The sequence below is a fragment of the Lynx rufus genome, unplaced genomic scaffold, assembly GCF_022079265.1.
Source record: "Lynx rufus isolate CCGP_SWC_20201006 ecotype Redwood Valley unplaced genomic scaffold, mLynRuf1.p SCAF_24, whole genome shotgun sequence".
Lineage (NCBI taxonomy): Eukaryota > Metazoa > Chordata > Mammalia > Carnivora > Felidae > Lynx > Lynx rufus.
Window position 1 is genome coordinate 3,169,833 of NW_025814839.1, and position 21,624 is coordinate 3,191,456.

Below are 21,624 nucleotides of genomic sequence, written 5' to 3' on the forward strand. Positions count from 1 at the left end.
GCAATTCCCTGTTTCCCATTCCCAAATTTTATCCTTCTCTTGCATTTCCTTCTCTTGCAGCCCAACCCACCCACACTTGTAGGCTAGAAACCTTAAGGAAGCTTCCAGATGCAAAACCTCAAAATCAACTTCAATTCCTCTTTTCTCTTTCATCCTCTTTGTCCAATTATCACTGAGGACTATTGGTTCTATGTCTGCAATGAGTCTGAAGCCCAACTACTTTCCACTGCCCTAGTTAAAGCCTTTTCTAACTCAGACTATTTCAGTAGCTTCCTAACTGGTCTTTTGCTTCCTGTTCTCCCATTACACTCTTTGTATCATTTTCGTTTCTTTCTTTTTTGCTTTTTACAAGCTTACTATGTCCATGTTATTCTTCTAGTCAAATACCTTCCATGTATATACACTTTTTTACTTGTATATGTAAAAACATTCTCTAGAAGGATACATAAGAAACCGGTAACATTAGTTCCTTCTGGGAGAGGAACTTTGCAGCTAGAAGACAAGAACAAGAGAGACATTTTACTCTGCACCTTTTTAAATTTATAGTATCTTTTGAATTTTGTACCATTTGAATGTGGTACCTCTTCAAAAATGACCAAACCAAACTCAAAACAAAAGTGAAAACATTTTCTATAGCTTCCTAACAACAACAAAAATGAAACACCCAATTACTTAACACAGCAATTGTGACCTTCCAGTTTGGTCTCAACCTATTTTCTAACAATTCTCAACCACCCTCCCAAACCCACCCAGCTGGCCCAAATTACTCTTTAGCCACAAAACAGCTGTAGTTCAGAGAATCTCCAGTGTCTCTGCTGATCCCTCAATCTGGAGAGCTTCACCATTTTTCTCATTTGCCTCCATTTACTGAAAACCCATCTCTCGAGGCCTGACTCCAGGCTTCCATAACACCTGATGTGTATTCTTTATCCTGTTCCTGTGGCCTTCCCTGCCCCACTATGAAACTTCCAGGCTGAAGTCTGTTTTGTTCTCAGTCTTCTCCACCAAGGAAGCAACTTGTAAACAATGAATTCAGGTGACTGTACTGAAAAGTTACAATACCAACACTCTGGTATACAAACTTTCATCTGAGAACTCCAAAAAGAGAACTTACCCAATATTTTATCGTAGAGTTGCACAAGGTGTTATGCTAGCTACAGGATGCTCCCGTCACAGACCATTATAAGAAAGTTTGATGGAAAGAATCCTAAAAGGGAGTCAGGAGAGAACACCACTCCCAGCTTTCTTTGCCACTAACCTGCTGTAGGAAACTGGCCAAATCACTTCTCTAAGCTTTACTTTTCTTATCTGTGAAATAAGCGACAGGAAGGACAAATTCTCTCGAGTTCCTTTAAGAACTAAGATTCTGGGATTCTAAATCACACTGCAAGAAAAGGGAACCTGATTTAGAAACTATAAAATAAAGGTTAACATACAGCTATGCTTTCTTTTTCACATACATTACATTTATTGCATGAGCTAGTTTTGAAGCAAAGGCTCCATTTTAACCTTCGCAAATTTTCCTTTCTTCTTTATTACACCATCACATATATGTTTTCAGAGACGTTGCAATAATGATTCAGAGGGTAAGAATACTGCCCCATGTCCTTTTACTTTAGTTTTAACCACTTAAAAATGTTGGAAATGTTTCTTCTTTAAGTGTTACTACCTGACAAAAGTCTAATTAAGCCTAACAAAATGTCAGGCCAACCATTTTTCAATTTGAAACTCTGATAAAAGAAGGAAAAAAAAAAGAATAAAAGAGGGTTATCGATTAGTATTAATTTACTTCACTGAATTCATCTGATCTGTAAAGAAATTTATATGTATACATGGAATGTATTCACAAAACACACTTTGTTATCCAAAGACCACTAACTGTTGAGTGAATTTAGCATACATGAACAAGAAAAGCAATGATAAGATCAAAGTTGATGCTCAAGAACTAAGAGAAGTGAATTTTTAAAAACAATGTATGCATAAGACATCTTTGTTTAGAGTTCCTCATTTCATAGAAACATTAATGACCATATTACCAATTAGTGGTTGACTTAAAGACCATGAACCGTTTTCTAGCTCTTATGCAAATAGCTCACCTCTATTTTCTTATCCTAAACTGCTATCCAAACATTGATGTGAAAACAGAAGCACTTTTTGTTTGCTTCATTCAGCACAGCTAATCTTTTTCATAGACATCAAATGACAGCATGGACAAATTCTGATAAATCAAAAAACTTGCTGGGTAGCATCCTTGAAAGATCAAAATGTACAGTCATAGTGGCACACAGACTCGCAAAAAGAAATTCCCTTTCTTTTCAAAATAGTCTGTTAATGAGTAAAAGAAAAATCGGTACAAAAATGTGTTAGAATTGGCCTGAGTCAAAATAGTACTGGGTCTTTCAACAGAAAGCATTCTTTGTAGTAAGTCACTTTTGTAGTCTCTGGCAAAGTTTTTGCAGTCATTTTGTAGCCTGTGGGATTCATACCAACAATTCAATCAATTCTAGAACTATTCACCAAACTTATTCACCACAAAACAACTGTTTAAGAACCTGGTAAATTTATAAATTGTTAATTAAATGTGACAGACTCAAGATCAATAATAAGCTTACTAATGAGAGCAATTTCATAACAATTGGAAAAGGATAAATTACTATAACCTTTTTGAAGGGACCTATGCTAAAATTCATATCAGAGGCCTTGCAAGTGTTTGTAGCCTTTGACACAAGAACTCTTCAAGGAATTTATTCTAAGGAAATATTCAGATGCAGATATTCATTCATTCTAATGTTACTCAAAACAGAAAATTGGCAATTGGGGCATCTGGCTGGCTCAGTCAGTAGAGCATGCGATTCTTGATTTTGGGGTGTGAGTTTGAGCCTCACATTGGGTGTAGAGATTACTTACATAAATAAAACTTAATAAATAAAATCTTTTAAAAAATGAAAGAAAACTGGCAATAATCTAAATAACGAAAAATAGATGACTGGCTAAATGAATTATGGACTATGCACGCAGTAAAATGTGATGCAATTATGTAAGGAAATATGCTCAATTTACATTACAAAAAATAACATTACTATTAACTCAATTTTATTTAATAATATATATATTGTTGTACATACACAAAGGCTAGAGGAAGCCACACTGACTACAGCTGAATTATGATGTACAAGTGTTTTATACTGTGCTTTTCTGAACATGGGTTACTTTCTAAAGCACAAAACAAAAGCATTTATTTAAAAGCACCAGATAACCAAGCAGGAAACTTAGGCCCAAGTCCCAGCTATGATACCAGCTGTTAACGACCTTATTGAGGAGTCAACTTCACAGATGAGGAAACAGATGCAGATTAAATGGAGATAAGAACAGCTATTTTAGTTAAAAGATTAAATAATGTTAAACACAAAAATGCATTGTAAAATCTAAAGCACTACATATAAAGCACTGATGAATCATATATTGTGTCAAGATACTGAATAAATGCTTAGGAAAAACTGAGTGAAGTGTTTCCACTCTTCAAGGAAAAGCTTTGTACCCCACCCCACAATCCATCCAAAATCCTGTTTGGGATCTTATTCAAAAGAACTGAACATCTTTTCTTCTTCAAAATTTTAAACTAAATTGAAAGAGCTGTGCCACTTGCCAACTCAAGTTTAAATGATTAAGTATGTTATCAGTCTAATGCCCTCTGCAATGAGTCAGCTTTTGCAAAAAGTCTTGATTTATGATGCAATTCTGTAAATTGTGTGTATTGTTTAATAATAGGAAACAAATGACTTAGCTCTCAAGGAAATAGAAAAATACCAGATTTTTAAAATATTTGACAACTCCCAAACAAAATAGATCACTAAATTTTATTACTAATGACAAAAATTAGGATCCAGGGCATCACTTCTTAAAATGAGATCAAAAGTTAACACTAATTTTGAAAGGCAAACTCACAACGCACACTGTTTTTCAGCTTAACTAGAACTTCTGGTTTGAAAAGTCTAATTGCTTTTTTTTCAAATTAAAAAAAAATGTTTATTTACTTATTTTTGAGAGAGCACGAGCAGGGGAGGGGCAGAGAGAGAGAGAGAGACAGACAGACAGACAGACAGACACACTGAGAATCTTAAGCAGACTCTGCACTGTCAGGGCAGAGCCCAAGGTGGGGCTAGAACCCACAGAGTGTGAGATCCTGACCTGAGCCGAAGTCAGATGCTTAACCAACTGAGCCACCCAGGTGCCCCTAAAAAGTCAAATTTCTTTAGAAAGAAAATACTGTTAACTTACTTTCCTAAAGCATTTTCCTGAAAATTCTGAACCTAAAGCCCCAAGTAAGGCCTCTCTAAAAGGCACAGGACTTACATAAAATGCATTTGACATTCAGCTTGAACTTGACATCAGCATTTACTCAAAGGACATGGTTGTAGGTCAAATACTGTGGCCCGGATATAATGCTTCGTGAGTCACACATGAGTACAAACTCCATTTGGATACTGTTGCTACTATTCAGGTTATGTATTGCCCAGTTTCATAAAGCAGTGCTAAAGTTCAGGGAACAGCCTCCTTAGATCCAGCCCCTTCTCCTCCACCCTCCGAAAAAACCCCACCACAACCAGCTAACTAACATATGCATCTTACCTTCTGCTACAATTTAAAACCTTTTTAAAAAAAATGTATTTTCTAAAAAGTATAAACAGTCATGCTTTCAAAATTCAGTTACTTGCTCTATAAAAAAGATTCATCTAGAATCCTTTAAAAAGATTAACACATTGAGAGAGAAGCTGAGAGTTAGGAAAATTTAAAACTAAGCTTGAGAAATCTCTAGATTAAAGACTGAACAAAGGAAAAGTAGTTCTGACAGTATAACAAATGAGGACATGACTTTAAAAATAATGTGCCTTATAAGAATCTTAAGAAAAGTACAATATATCTGTATAACAAAATGAGAAAAATATCAGGGAGAAAGGGTTTAAAAAACAAACAGCAAAATTCCTCTACCCAGCAACCCTGTAATCTTATTTATTACACAATGAAAGAACACTCAGAAAAATCAGACAGCAACTAGTCAAATGCATGGCTTTTTTTTTCTTTCCTTTTTTGGCCAGTGACTTCTTAAGCCCTGTTGCTTCTATGGGTCCTAAAGGCTCTTTTACTAAACCCACAACTCTCATATTTCCTTAATATTCCACAATTTTCTCTTGAAAGTACATAGATTATGAAATCAGGCATATTTAAAGTACTGATTAATCTTAGAACTTACATTTGATTTTTACCTTTTAAAAAAATTTCCCTTGGATAATTATAAGTATGTAAAAATAATTATATAAAAAACAACTATATTCCTCAAAGTTATAGTTATAATAAGACCCAATAATTCCATTTCTAGATATATACCCAAGAGAATGAAAAATATACGTTCATACAAAAGCCTGTACATGAATGTGTCACAACAGCACTATTCACAACAGCTAAAAAGTAGAAACAACCCAATGTCCATTAATAGATGAATGGATAAACAAATGCGGTCCTTCCATATAACAGAATATTATTCAGCCATTAAAAGGAATGAAGCACTGATACAAACTATAATGTGAGCAGATTTTGAAAATATACTAAGTGAAAAAAGCTAGATACAAAAGGCCACATTTTGTATGATTCCATTTATATGAGATGTCCAGAATAGGCAAATCTATTGTCAGAATCCACTTTCTGTTGCCAGGGGTTGAGGGAGGGGAGACGGGGAGTGACTGCTAATGCACAGGGGTTTTTTTTTGTGTGGGGATGAACATGTTCTGGAACTAGTCAGTGGTGGCAGCTGAACAATCTTGTGAATGTACTAAATACTAAATTTAGTACTAAATGTACTAATTTTTTTTAAGATTTATTTATTTTTGAGAGACAGAGACAGCATGTGCAGGGTAGGGGCAGAGAGAGAGAGAGGGAGAGAGAGAATCCCAAGCAGGCTCTGAGCTGCCAGCACAGAGCCTGATGTGGGGCTCGACTCCAAAAAACCATGAGATCATGACCTGAGCCAAAACCAAGAGTGGGATACTCAACTGACTGAGCCACCCAGGTGCCCCCCAAATTTTTTAATTATAAAAGGTAAATGTTATGGCAGATGAATTCTATACCTCAATTTTTTAAACTTCAACCAAGGTCATGTCTGCTGTCAATATGTAGATCAGGCTAAAATTTGGCTTTCAGAAAATTATGACTATATAGTAATAACACTAGTTTCCTGATACAGCGTAAATTTTAGCTGAGGCAAGTTTCAAAGAGGACTTCTTCAAAGGCTTAAATTAGCATACATACACACTCTCCCAGGGTGACTACTTTGCTACTAAAAGGATAACTCACTTTTGGGTACAGAAGTTCAATCAAATACATTAAAATTATCATGACTGTTGGAAAACATAAAATTCTACCTAATGTATTCACTTCCTAAATACACTTTTAATGTTTATATTGTTCACATAATCCTTACACCTTAAAGACAACTACTTTTAAGACTTCCATTACTTACAAAAACACTTCAGAAATCCTGGCCACGATCAAAATCATACCTAAAGGCTAGAATATGACATTGTTTTCATTTCTCTTTAAGGTTTCAAGTTAAGTCTAGCTTAAATAAATATCCTGCAGTTTTTTAAGAATTACATTACAAATACTCAATTTTCAGAGGTCAGATTTTAGATGGCAGAGACCATGCTGCCATTTGTAAAGAAGTGGTTTCAGTTAACTGTGCTTTAGTATGCAGAGGAGTTTTTGTTGCATTTTAATTATGAGTCATAGTGTGAATGCAGAAGTTGTAAATACACACACACACACCCTTAAGCAGAAAAGCATTAAAAGGACAAACAGTACCTAAAGACAGACTGGTTTTGAATTCACCTATCTTTTCAAGAAAATCTAACTAGTGATGCAACGGAAAGAGGACAGGAATGGGGAGTCTGGGTGCTAGTCCTAGTGCTGCTATTAACTAGTGGAGTAACCTAAGCAAAATCATTTGACCCTCTGTAGGCGTCCATCTTCTCACTGGTCTCCAAGGTTTCTAAGTCTTACAACTCTCAACAGTCTTGGATTCTATTGTTAAGTAGCTTAGGGCTGTGGGAGGCCTAGCAGTTACACACTAGGCAGCTCTCATATTTTTGTGTACTTAGGCATCCATGCCACATAGAGTAATGAAAGAACTCAGGATTAGCCACAAGGAAGAAGAGAAAAGAAAAGTGTACATATAGCCCCTGCTGGTACTGGTTTCCTCCTGTTGGACCTAATAAAGAGAAAGCACCTTTGCCAATTTTCCAAGGGATAGGAGTGGTTCCTATGTCTCACCACACCCACCATAGTCGGTTTTTCCTAAAAGAAATCCAGTGGGGACTCTACAGAATGTTGTAATGCACCAGGTACTTTTAGTCACTGCATGACTAATAGAACAGATCAATTCTAAATTAAAGAAAAACAACAGTTTTCTCTTTCTAATACAAAAAGAAACAGCTTTTACTCCAAATAGTCAAGGAGTTCTAAATGACCACAGTGAGTTGCACATATACTTAGCAACAAATGGTGTCAACCCAAAGAAAATGAATTATCTGTAAAACTAGAAGGTTTGAAGCACTGAGGTTCAACATAACATCATTCAACGGTCTTTTAACACATTTCAGTTTAGAACTCCAACTTCTAGAGAAAAAGCACTACTAAAGATGTGCTGAGATGCTTCGCCTCTCTCACAGCCAGAGATAACCAGAGCTGCCTGTGAGGGGATGGTGTCAATAAAATAGAAGTAACCATCACACAAAGTGGAAGCCAAAGAAAGGAGGCCAACTCAGTTGCTTCCGGTGGCTCCCAAGATGGCTCTCTGGAAGAGCTCCTCCAAAACAGGACAGTCCAAGAGAACCTGTCTTCCCTGATTTGTACGCAAAACACACACACACTCAGTCTCTCTCTCTCTTAAAATGGCTCTTGTCAAATATGGCCAAAGACCACCCCTAGGTGACATAAGCAGCACGTGTTTGGTTATGCCTGGCAGCCTCCCTTTTGGAAGGGGTACGGAGCTGCAGTTCCTAATCTGGTCCCCGTGCATGCACCTCTAGGTCGTACACAGATAGACTTCATAGTGAAGTCCTTGAATGCCTGTACAAAATTTTGCCTCCATGCACATTTTTCTGGAGAGAGAGCCCTTGGGCACTCAAAAATCCTGAGACTGTGAAACAAGGATAGTTAAGAACCACTGCTTTAGCACCAAACATAAAACAGAAGAAATATACTGAAGGTACCCATGTGAATAAGATAGGAAGTGATGCCCGTTACTTCAGATGCAAAATAGCAAAGGGTGCCGTCTTTTCAAAACAAAAAGAAAATATGATCTGATGGTCAGAAGTCCCTAAGGGTCACGTAGTCCACTCTCTAGTGGTAGTCCATCCTCTAGTTTAGATGAGGAAAATGAGTCGAGAGGCTCTTGACCAAAATCACAGATCACAGAGCCAGCCTGGCAAGGCTCAGCACCAAATTAGGCAGGGTTTCTGCCAAGATGATAGGTTTATCTTTCAAAATGGGTTTGACCAAAATTCCCCCATCCTTAGAAATACCCCCACTTCATTAAGAAAGTAGCCTTCAAAAAAAAATTTTTTTTTAATGTTTATTTATTTTTGACAGAGAGAGAACACACACACACACACACACACACACACACACACACACACACAGAGACAGGGCATGAGTGGGGGAGGGGCAGAGAGAGAGGGAGACACAGAATCCGAAACAGGCTCCAGGCTCTGAGCTGTCAGCACAGTGCCCGACGCAGGGCTTTAACTCACAGACCCACGAGATCATGACCTGAGCCAAAGTCAGACACTCAACTGACTGAGACACCCAGGCGCCCCTTTCAAAAATTTTAAATCAAGCTTAAGTACAGGGATTTGGCTCATTAAAATGTCCCCAAATCATCAATCAAATTGCAAATATTTCACAAAAGCCACTACATAGATTTACAAGGGGGAACCTTAGTGGCTCATTGTCACCTATCCTGTTACACTATGAGTGCAATTTGAAAAAGCAGCACAGGTCACAAGCTCATTAAATGAAGCTTCTAAATGTAATGGAAAAAGACAGCTCCTGACAGCCCTTTAAAAAAAATACACAGAATCAGGGTCAAGCCGACTTCAAAGTGGAGTTGTAGGATATCTACAAGCTCCTTCACCTAAGGAACCCTCTCCCACCCTCTTACAGTTAACATCAAGAGTGTTGCCTAAACACTAAATGATTTTTTCTACCCAGGTAATGGGGTCATTCATAAATTGAGAACAACCTTTCTATACCATGTTCACAAACACTACATGTAGTAGAAACAAAGATAATAAGCAGTTATTCTGAGATCAAATTAAAAAATAATTATTGTCATAAAAAGTTACAGGACCATTTGTTCCAACGCCAAACTTTGCCCCAGCATATGAAATTTAAAGTAATCAAAAACTCAATCTCACCTGGGAAGTGAAACCAAAGTGACATTTGAACCCAATTCAATGACAGCATGTCCTTCAATTTCAAAGGAAGTGCTTTACTCATTAAAGGAGATTCAATGGCATACGATTCTATAGCATACACATTGTCTCCAAAGACGTACGTTATGACAAACTTTCTGATTGCTTCTGAATTATATCTAGCCCTTTCTGTAAGTTCTCACGCTAGTCTCCCGTCCCCAAAGGTGTAACTGGAACAGGCCCTTCGGAAGCACCTGTGGCCTGAAAAGGCTTGAACCAATTTCTCAAGGCTTTCTTGGCTGCAGTTTGAAGAAGGTTCGACCATTCTATTTTGGGTCAAGGAGATTCTCTTCCACCCCAAGTGACCTCAAGCGGGCAAGATCAGTTTGGGAGAAGGTACTGCGATTGTTTTTTCACCAGGCCAGCGCCACCGCCACCGCCACCGCCTGCGAGACTCCGAAAAGGATGGAGATCTGGTCACCATCGAGGCGGTCAAAGAATGCGGCCGGGCTGTCTGGGGCTCGCGACAGTCCGCTCTGGATCCCGCAGCCCGTGGACAGGCTGCGGCGTCAGGAGTACGCGAAGAATCAGAGATCTCCGGGGCACGCAGAGGGAGGAGGCAGGGAGGGAACAAGAGCGAGGTTAGGAGTCTGCAGGTGTCTCCGGGGGAAGGGACGAGGTCGTCGGGACTAGCAGAGCCAAGTGACTAACAGTGCGGTTCTGGACTCGGACAAACTGGTCACATCTCAGGCTGGGTGACCTTGAGCACAGAGCTCGACCGCTCTGCGGCTCAGTTTCCTCATCTCTAAAATGGGGGTTGTTCCAACGGAAAACGCACCTTGGAGCGCTTGGCATCGCGCCTGGCACATAGTAAGCGCTCCCTCCCTGCAGCTACTACTGGCTCTCGGGCTCCTCTCACCGCCCGGAGAACTGGGGAAAGCCCGGAGCAGGGAAGTCCCCAGGAGGCGGATCCGGGGCTGAGACGGGGGGACCCGAGCCGGGGACTCACCGAGCACGTCTGCTGAGCGGTGCCGGGCCACGAAGCACGCGTCGTCCCCGTAGCACGCGCCCTTCTTGAGAAGGCCCTTACGGAAGTCTTTGCCGAAGCCGCAGCCGGCCGTCACCAGCCCGTAGTCACCGCCGCCGCCGCCACCGGCCCTGGGGTCGGTCTGCGAGAGGCCGCCGAGGACGGCGCGGGCCACCAGCCGCCCGTACGAGAGGACCGAGAACATCGCCGCCGCCGCCCCCCCGAGGAGGCGGGGGGCCCGGGGAGCAGGAGGACGCGGAGGCCCGGAGCCGGCTCTCTCTTCAGCCGCAGCAGCGCCGCTGCCGGAGCGCTCCTCAGGGCGGCGCACAGCCGCCGGCGCCGCCCCTGCCCGACGCGCGGGGCCTCGCACACGCTGCGCCGCGCGCACCGGAGCCAGAGCGAGGTCAGAGCCGGCGGCTCCTCCGCCTCAGCCCGACTGGGGTCCCGGCTGCAGCCACCGCTGCCGCCGCCATCTTCCGCTCCACTAGCGTGTTCCGGGCCGCGCCGGCAGCGCCGCCCCCCCCGTGGCCACGCCTATAGCCCCGCCCACGGCTCGCGGCTCGGGCCCAAGCCACGCCCTCTCGGGCCCCGTGCCTCAGGCTGCCTTTGAGGTCGAGCGTGCGCAGAGGGAGTGGACACAATGTCTCCTGGGAGTTGTAGTCTCTGTTTACTTCACTGCCTACCATCCAGGACGTTTGAGGATTCCCCAGACGCGGGACCTAAATTCATTTACTGAGAATTACAGATGGGCTGTTTGAAAGTTTCCTCCCTGTTTTAACCATGTATTTTAAAGGCTATTGTTTTAAATAACGCCACCATCCCTTAAAAGAAAAATCCAAAAGAAACTAGAGTCAGGTCACATAATACTACTCTAGTGACATCTCCAGAATTTATATCCTGGAAGGGTTAAGAGGCAGAAATCTGGAAATAAGAGCCGTTTTGCATATTATTTAGGAAAATTCGGGGAGATGTTACTGTCCTTATTAGACTAGGGGTTGAATGAGAAGATAGTGATGTAGATACAAAAATGGTCACTGTAGATATGGCTATATAGAAGTGTTTCAGACTTTGCAAATGGTTCTGCCAATTGGTAATAAAAAAATTCCAAGCCCCAAACTTCTTTGCCCCAAATCTTAATTATCTTGAGGGCCCACCTGTATGAGCAGGTCTTCTGACCTCTAGCTTGAGTTGCCCAGAAGAGGTGCAGTGCCAAAGACTTGCAAAGATGAGGTCTCTCCTCTCTCCTTCTATGGCTGCTACCTCTTCTCTTCAGAAGGACAGCCCTTGGCAAGAAAGGCAGTTCTTTTACTTTTTCTATCAAGCTCTCAGCCCACCCCTAATAAAAACAGCACAGTAGGCTTCTCCAAAGTTTGACTATTAACACACTTCTTCTGAAATTATTTAGGTTAAATAACTAAATTTAACGGCGAGTTTGTAATCTAATGGAAAGGTTAGCTCACCCAATATGTGCAATATGTTTGTATGTGTGTATGCACGTACAGATTACATACCATGCCAGATTACATACCATACCATACATAATCTAGCTCTGGGTACCTCTCCATCCCATTTGGTGCCATGTCCCCTTCACTAGCTGGGCTCTAGCCATGCTCACAGCTGCTTCAGGACCTTTGCTCTTGCTCTTCCTTCTACTCACTAGAATGTAATTTTATTATCTCAGGGTCCTATGTTCTTTGTTGCTGTATACCCAGAATGTATGCGCACACAGTGGATACTTCAGTAAATGAATGAAAGAATGAATGAATAGTTCTATTTGCTAAAATTTCAAGGCCAAGAATCATTTGCCATTGTATTATTAGAATCCAATGTAAAGCCTGGCACATGGTAGGGAGTTTGTAATTGCATGTTGAATAAAAGAGGAAATAATTGAATAGAAACCATAAATAATATAAAAAATAACATTGAATACAAGAATGATTGAAGGGTGGTTACAAAAGAAAATTGAGATTTGAGGCAAGTGATCCAATTTGGAATAATTTTTAATTTTATTAAAACATAAATATCACTCAGATGCGTTGGTCTTCTTCCAATTCACTTTTTACAGAACTGCAGTTACTCTGGGGACTCCCATTTCATTCTTTAAGTGATTCTTTTTTATATATCTTTATATATATCTATCTTTATATATATCTATCTTTATATATATATACATATATCTTTTATATATATAAATATTTTATATATTTTTATAATATATATATTTTATAATATAATATATATATTTATATATATTTATATATAAAATATAAAAAGTATATAATATATATATTTAAGTGATTCTTAATATATCTAAAGTCCTGCCAAACATTCACTCAAAGCACATTGTTGCATTATCCTAATTACTGTCATCATTAAACACTTCTGTGTTTCAGTGTGCCGAGTACTCTATATGTTTCTGTCCTTAAGGGTTTTCATAAAAATTGGACTGAATAAATCACTTCACATAGCAAGGGCATTTTGTCAACTATGCAGACTAAATAAAAGTTCATTTACTGGATAAAAGATATGGCGATTCCAAGAACGCAGTCCCGCCTTACTATTCTTTATGGCCCACAAGAATTGGAGCACGTCCAGAAGAGGGGGTAGAGTCTTGTGGATCCCCTGCTTGGCATTTATGTCTATGCCAGCTGTGCTAAAGGTTGTTCTTTCAACCACACACACCACTACCAAATCCCAGCCGGGCTGTCAGGTAATTCTACCCCAAGGACAAACTTTTTAAAATAGCACGTCAACCCCTATTCCTTGCCTCGTCAAACTCCTTCAGACTGTCCTACCTTTCATTTTCAGAGCATATATTATCTAATTTCCGTGTCACTCCCAAGAACCGGTTGGATGAGATGAGTGCCTCTGAAGCTGGTAACCTCTGCTCTGATGGGGCTGCTGTGTTCAGTTAAATGATACGGGTGCCTTGAGTTTCCTGCAAATGAGTTTCCTGCAAGTGAGTTGCTCACTGGAGCACAATGTGAACAGAATCCTTTCTCAAAACTCCTTTGCAGTTTTTAGAAAGGAGAGGAGACAAGGCCTCAGGTTCCCTTGAATCATTTATTCCAGAGATAGATCTGAAAAGTTTCACCATCATGGGGAAGCCAGAAGAAGATACTTTAGATCTTTTTAAATGTTTATTTATTTTGGGGAGAGAGACAGAGTGCGCAAGTGGGGAAGGAGCAGAGAGAGAGGGAGACACAGAATCTGAAACAGGTTCCAGGCTCTGAGCTATCAGAACAGAGCCCAGTGCGGGGGCTCAAACTCACAGACCCCAAGATCATGACCTGAGCCAAAGTCAGATGCTTGACCGACTAAGCCACTCAGGCACCCCCAGAAGAGGGTACTTTAAAAAAACACCTTCCTCTGCCCTCCCCCAGAAGTACTATTCACTTTTGACATTTTGATAGATTTAAAAATCCCTAAGAGTTTTCTTCCTTAACAGAATTACATTCCTAGCACTTCAAAGATTCCTGGGAGGTCAGTTGTCACTCTCAAAGGCGAACAAGTGGTGAAAATACCATCTGTGTTCCCAGGGCACCTACTATGGCATTAGGAAAGAGGTTTGCACTGGAGTTACCCTCAGCTCCTAAAAAAAGAAAAAAATTTCTTTAATAAGATTTTCTGCCAAAGTCATACACTGATCTCTCCTAACTTCTTTTTGCTAACCTATTCCAAAGGAGCATTAATTAGTTTGTGGCAATGTTTCTCAACTTTGCCACTATTGACATTTAAGGCCAGATAATTTTTTTGGTGTGTGTGTTAGGGGGGAGGGGGGCGGTGCATAGGGGACTACCCTGTGCATTGGAAGCTGCTTAGCAGCAACCCTGACCTCTATCTACTAGATGTCAGTAGCACACCTCACCTCCTAGTTAGGGCAACCAAAAAGCTCTCCAGATATTGCTAAATGTCCCCTGGGGAACAAAACTGTCCCCAGTTTAGAACCACTGGGTTATACCAATGCCATGCAAGTTAGCAAATATTTGATGAGCACTTGTTACATTTGAAGCTGTGGGAAAGGGATTTTAAAAAGTTAGTGCCTTCATGGCAATCACAGTGGAGTAGGAGGGTTAAAGTTAAGTAAATATATAGAAAAAATAAGCATCATCGGTTGAAATAAAAAAAAGGAGCATGGGGAGGAAAAATGGGACCCTTTGTGGGGGGAGGGAGAACACTCAGGGCACTTTGTGAAGAGGTGACATTTGTGAGAGGTGTGAATGCACAGAGAGAGGTCTGAGGAGGGGCAGGAAATGAAACAAAAGGGGCGCCTGGGTGGCTCAGCTGGATGAGCGCCCGACTTCGCTCAGGTCATGATCTCACAGTTTGTGGGTTCAAGCCTCGCATCAGGCTCTGTGCTGACAGCTTGGAGCCTGGAGCCTGCTTCGGATTCTGTGTCTCCCTCTCTCTCTGCCCCTCCCCATCCCACTCCTCTGCTGGCGCTCTCTCTCTTAAAAATAAACATGAAAGAAAGAAAGAAAGAAAGAAAGAAAGAAAGAAAGAAAGAAAGAAAACAAAAGCAGAGTATGGAGAAGGACAAGTAATCCAGTGCAGCTCAACCTTAGGGTTTGAGTGAAGAAAAATGAGAAATGGGGCTAGGAAAGTAGTTTAGGAACCATTCAGCCATTAAAGGAGAGAAGCACTAATACATACCTCAACATGGATGACCCTTGAAAACATGATGAAACCAGTCCCCAAAGACCACATGTTGTAGGATTCTGTTTATATGAAATATCCAGAGTAAGCAAACCCATAGAGACAGAAAGCAGATTAGTGGTTGCCATAGGCTAGGGTGTGGGAGAAATGGGAAGTGACTATTAATGGGTGTGGGGTTTCTTTTTGGGGTAATGAAAATGTTCTGGAATTAGATAGTGGTGATGGTCGTACAACCTTATGAATATACTAAAAAGCATTGAACCGTACACTTTAAACGGGGAATGTTATAGTATGTGAGTTACATCTCAATTTAAAAAATAGTTTAGGACCTGGGGCGCCTGGGTAGCTCAGTTGGTTAGGCATCTGACTCTTGGTTTCAGCTTAGGTCATGATCTTGCAGTTCATGAGTTCGAGCCCCACATAGGGGCTGCACTGTCAGCGCAGAGCCTGCTTATGATTCTCTTCCCCCCCCTCTCTCTCTCACAATAAACAAATAAAGTTAAAAAAAAAAAGTTTAGTAAAAAAATAGTTTAGGACCTATGGCAGAGGGCCTTACATCCTAAGCTGAGGGTTCCTTTTTTTTTTTTTTTAACTTTTTTTTATGTTTATTTCTGAGAAAGAGAGAGAGAGAGACAGACAGAGCATGAGTGGGGGAGGGGCAGACAGAGAGAGGGAGACACAGAATCAGAAGCAGGCTCCAGGCTCCGACCTGTCAGCACAGAGCCCGACGTGGGGCTCAAACTCATGAGCTGTGAGATCATGACCTGAGCCGAAGTCCGACGCTCAACCGACTGAGCCACCCAGGTGCCCCCTAAGCTGAGGGTTCTTAATGCTGGAGACACCAAGGGGTCACCCAATGCTTTTAATATGCCAGTAGTAATAATAAAGTAATAAATAATAATAGAATTATAACAAAATAATAAAAAACAAGAGTGATGAAAAGAATAATAGAGTGAAAATAATAGATACCATAGACTGAACACTTGCCATGTGCTTTACCTATACCATCTGCTGTGACTACGTCACCATGGGACGACCCAAGAGTCCCACCTGCAGTTTCCTTCATAGCACGTAGGACTTACTTATTTTGTTTAATGTTTGGCTCCCCCACTGACTAAAATGTAAGTTCCAGGAAAGCAGGGGATTTTGTCTATTTTTTTTTTTTACTCACGTGTCCAGAACAGTGCTTGGCATGTATATAGATGCTAAATAAATCAAATTAGCGAATGCTGTTGAATAAAAGAACTTTAGAGATCACATTAAACAAGCAACTTATTTTACAGTTAAGGAAAGGGAGCAAGCAGCATGTTCATCCCATATGAAGTTAATGGGTGGAGACGGAGTGAACAGGAGAGGTGTCCAGGAAACTCTTGGCGCCTGCCCTGTAAAGCCCTTTGAAGGAACTAGCCACAAGCTGTTCTTTTAATTGAAATTACCCTGCTTTGCATTATGTGCGACGGTCATGTTTTTCCCACCTAGAATCCGTTCTCTGATAATGGTATTTTGATTTTCCTTGGAGGTGCACTCCAACACCCCCTTGGTTCGTGCAGACTGGGTGGACCTGGACCAGCGGTGGACGCATGGCCCAGGTATCATCAATCAGAACATTACATTCTCTTGGTCACAGTGATTAGTCCAGAGTGAAGGCAACGTAACCCAAGGTGGGTCAATGAAATTCCACTATGGAATTTTGCTGGAAGTATTAAGAAGGAGAAATTCTCACCAGGGTTTGGAAGGTGGTGAAACTGCAAGAATGGAGCTGCAGATGGCCATTTTTGCCACTACCTAGGAGGAGCTAGCCTGAGAATAAAGGCAGTAATACAAAGAGAAGCAGAGCCTACAGATGGTAAGAAATGGAGGCCTGGGGACATTGAGCAAACCCCTGAATCCAGCTTTACCTGAAAAAGGAACTCGTGTTAATTCCCTGTTTTGCTTAAGTCACTTTGAGTTCAGCTTGCAATATGGTGAATCCTGACAAGCACATCATGTGATCCAGGTACCATGGCTACATTGATTGAACTGAGAATAAGTCCTCAACCCAAGACAACTGTGAGAAGAGAACTTATCCTCTGCTTATTTACATAGAGGAGGAGGAGCTCCCACTTCTCATTAGAAAAACTAGTGAAGGAAAAGCTCCTTCCATGGGGTGAGGAGTGATTGGTCTGATCAGTGTGTTTGGGAGAAGATGCTGAGCATGTTGCCCAGTCCCTTTCTCTTTTTTTCTTTCTTGCTGTGGCCTGACTCTGGGGTACTCGTGTTTCCTCCTCCACCTTTGGGAGCCTGTCCCTCTGGAGGAGGCTTGCAGTAATCCAGCCCGGGATCAGGTGAATCAATGTAATCCGGAGGGGGAACTGAGTGCACAATGAAGCCACATTCTCCAATCAGCCTTATAAAGCTGATACTTTTGAGCCCTGGCAGCCTGATTGCTACATCTCCTTCTTAGTGGGTTTAGAATTTGGAAAGGCTGAGAAGGGTATAATTAATTATCACCCCATAAACCCCCAACATGTTAGTTTTCTTTTCGGAAAACTTTGAGAGGCGGGCATGCCGACTGACACTTGGGGGGCTAAAATAGCACATGGAGATCAGGTTTCTGGTGCAGTCAGGGCCCTAGGCTTAAAGGTAATTGTGGGTCAAGTGGGTTTTTGACCTGGGCAGTTTGTGACAGCTACAGTTGTTTGGCAGGATTTTAACTGGCAGGGGCCTGTGTACAAGGGCCGCTGGGGCAGGCCTTGACCTAACCCATGTGAGCACAGCTTTGACCTCAGCAGGTGGCGGGGACAGGGATTAGGCCATTGGAAAAAAATCTTTTTGTCCCAGGAAAGGCTTACCTTAAAGAGGGCAGAACTTTAGTCTCCAAACATTTAGGCTCTGGTGGGCAGACAGTTTTTGCTTCTTGTATTATGTCTTTCAGCAAAGCTTTAAGCTAAACTTTAAAACAGCAGAGGCAGCTAAATTATACAGGGTCGGCAGAGCTCTTGTTTGTGTGATTGTAGCCTCCTGGCAGCACAAATGCAGGGTGTAGGTGGACACCACAAAGTTAATAGCCCCAAATCTGTTCTTCTGTAGGTTGTTCTGAGTTTCATTCAGGGCCATGAACAAGACCCACAGAGGGGCTGATTTCTTAACATTTGGCTTGTCACATGCTGGTAAGGCTCATTTCACTACTGAGATCCCAGAATAGCTTTGCTTTGTTCATTACATAAACCTTGATCATGGCTTTGGCTTTAGGGAGCTCAGACTTCAACTTTACCCATAGAATGGGGGGTATATTTTATTAATGAAAACAAAGAAAAAGAACAGGGCCCCTACTAAACAGGAGATAATGTTTCTTTATGGGTTGAGGTAGAGAATGCTAATGAAAACCTAACAGCTAAGAAGGCAGTTAATGAAGCTTATACCCAGAAGATTTTGTCTCTGGGAAACAGGTTTGCTGAGGAAATCAGGGAGGGATGAGGTTGTTTTTAAAAATATGCTTCTGTCATACTACCGGAACAGAACCAGCGGAAGAGTGACAGACAAATAAAGGACTGGCTTACTAAACTGGATGGAGTAAGGCGGGGATTTTTTAAAGCTAGAACTGTGAGCTTAGTAGACCAGATAGATATGAAAGGGAAATGAGTTTTTGAAGGCTCAGCTAGGCAGGTATTAAGAGGGAGAAGAGACTCATGCATATATGGAAACTTGAGAGGAAGCTGAGGTAATATTACAGATTAATGGGGGAAATGGTACTTATTATTTTTAAAGATTTTATTTTTAAGCAATCTCTAAACCCAACGTGGGACTCAAATCCACAACCCCAAGATCAAGAGTTGCATGCTCCACCGACTGAGTCAGCCAGGTGCCCCAGGAAAAAAATTATTTTTAAATGATGTGAGGACATTGGTTATCCCTTTGGAAAAATTAAAAAAAAACTAAACTGGACCCCTAACTCACACAATATACAAGAGTAAATTCCAGGGGTCAAAAGCAAATCTTTAAAGCTTTTTAGAAGAAAATATAGAATATTGAGATAGGAAATGATGACTTCAATAATATATAAAAATACACACATTGTTAAGAAAAATTTTGATCAATGGCACCTGGGTGGCTCAGTTGGTTAAGCATCTGACTCTTGGTTTCAGTTCATGTCATGATCTCATGGTCATGAGTTTGAGCCCCACATCAGGCTATGCGCTGGCAGTGCAGAGCCTGCTTGGGATTTCTCTCTCCCCCTCTCTCTGCCCCTTCCCTGCTTGTTCTCTCTCTCTCTCTCTCTCTCAAAATAAATAAAAATAGCATTTTTAAAAATTAAAAAAAAATTGACCAATTTGATTATGTTAAAAGTTAAAATTTCCTCAAAATGGATCAAAGACCTATACATGAGAGCTAAAACTCTAAAACTCTTAGAAGAAAATATGGAGGAAAAGCTTCACAACATTGGATTTGGCAATGATTTCTTGGCTATGACTCCAAAAGCACAGGCAACAAAAGAAAAAATAGATAAATTAGATTAAATCAAAATTTAAAACTTATGTTTATCAAAGATCGTAATCAACAGAGTGAAAAGGCAAGCATGGGATGGGAGAAAATATATGCAAGTAATATATCTGACAAGGAGTTAATATCCAGAATATAATATATAAATATATTTATATTATATATATTATTAATTAAATTATATAAATATATATATTTATACTATATATATTTTAGATTATAATATAATACAATATAAAGAACTCTCACAACTAAACAACAACAAAAAGAAAAAAAAGATTTAAAAATGGGCAAAGGACTTCAACAGACATTTCTCCAAAGAAGATATACAAAACGGTCAATAAGCACAGGCAAAAATGCTCAACATCACTAATCATTAAGGAAATGAACATCAAAACTGCAGAGATAGCACCTCACACACATTAGGATGGTTACTATAAAATAATAATTATTTTTATTGTTATATTATTATCATTATTCTAATAAACCGGAAAGTAACAAATGTTACCAGGGATGTGGAGAATTGGGAACCCTTGTGCACTATTGGTGGCAATGTAAAATGGTATAGCTGCTGTGGAAATCAGTATGACAGTTCCTCAAAAATTAAACATAGAATTACCATATGATCCAGCAATTCCACTTGTGAGCATATACCCAAAAGAATTGAAAACTGAGACTTGAACAGTTATTTGCACATCCATGTTCATAGCCGTATTATTCACAATAGCCAAAAGATGGGGCCAACCCAAGTACTCATCAGTGGATGAACAGATAAACAAAATGTGGTCTTTCCATGCAGTGAAATATTAGTCAGCCTTAGAAAGGAAGGGAATTCTGATGCAGGCTCGAACATGGATGAATTTTGAAGACATTATGCTAATGAGACAAGCCACACACAGAAAGACAAATACTATATGATTCCACTTACATGAGGTACTCAGAGTAGCCAAATTTATAGAGGCAGAAAGTAGAATGGTGGTTGCTATGGACTGGAGGATGGAAGGCATGGGGAGTTATTTTTTCATGTAGATGGAGTCTCAGTTTTGCAAGATGAAAAGAGTTCTGAAGATGGGCAGTGGTGATGGTTGCAGAACAACGTGAATGTACTTAATGCCCCTGAACTGTACACTGTACACTTAATTTCATGTTATACATATTTTATGTTAACATAAATTAACATGAATTTTGTTATGCATATTTTACCCATTAACAGGAATTTCATGTCATGCATATTTTACCACAGATAACATTTTTTAAAGCTTCTACACAACAGAAGACATCATTAAAATATTTCTCTTAAGTTTTTTATTTATTTAAGTAATCTCTACACCCAATATGGGGCTTGAATTCATAACCCCAAGATCAAGAGTTGCATGTTCTTCCAACTGAGCCAGCCAACTACCCCCAAAATGTTTTTAAATAAAAAGATAAGCCATAGACTGAGAGATGATATTTGTAATGCATAAAGTCAAAAAGGATTAGTATCCAGAGTACATAAAGAACTTCTTCACATTAATAAAGAAAAAGAGCTCAATAACAAAGTAGAAAAATATGAAAAATGCCCAGTGGGGTGTTACATTAATTAAACAAAGAAGCCATTAGAGTGAGGTGGCTTAGTGCCCGAGCAGCCTATATAAGTGAACCAAAAGCTAAGTCTGTAAATGCCTCAAGGTTAAGAAATTGAAACCTAAGCACAAACAGCCAACTGGGCTCTCTCACATAAGGCAATCGCTTAAGGTACAGCCAATCAAGTAATTGCTTTGCTTTGCTTCCTGGTCTTCTCTTAGAAGTCTTGCTCCTAGCTCCTGTTGGTGGAGCTCTCCTAACCATTTCTGGTTTGGTGCTGCCTGATTCAAATGGATTTGTGTTCAAGTAACTTCTAAAACTTTTAATGTGACTCAGTTTATCTTTTAATGAGGAAAGGCATTTCTTTAAAAAAAAATTTTTTTTTTTTACATTTATTTATTTTTGAGAGACAGAGAGTGAGCAGGGGAG

At 40.4% G+C, this 21,624-nt stretch overlaps 1 protein-coding gene across 1 annotated transcript in view; it reads right to left on the reverse strand.

The window, feature by feature from the left end:
* The window catches only part of PPTC7 (protein phosphatase targeting COQ7), a 35,182-nt gene extending 24,218 nt beyond the window's left edge, over nucleotides 1-10,964 (reverse strand). Inside the window, exon 1 of the mRNA XM_047088237.1 lies at nucleotides 10,477-10,964. Coding sequence (XP_046944193.1) covers nucleotides 10,477-10,699 — 223 coding nt within the window. The 5' untranslated portion in view covers nucleotides 10,700-10,964. The remainder of the gene's footprint in view (nucleotides 1-10,476) is intronic.
* Between the last annotated feature and the right edge of the window lie 10,660 nt (nucleotides 10,965-21,624).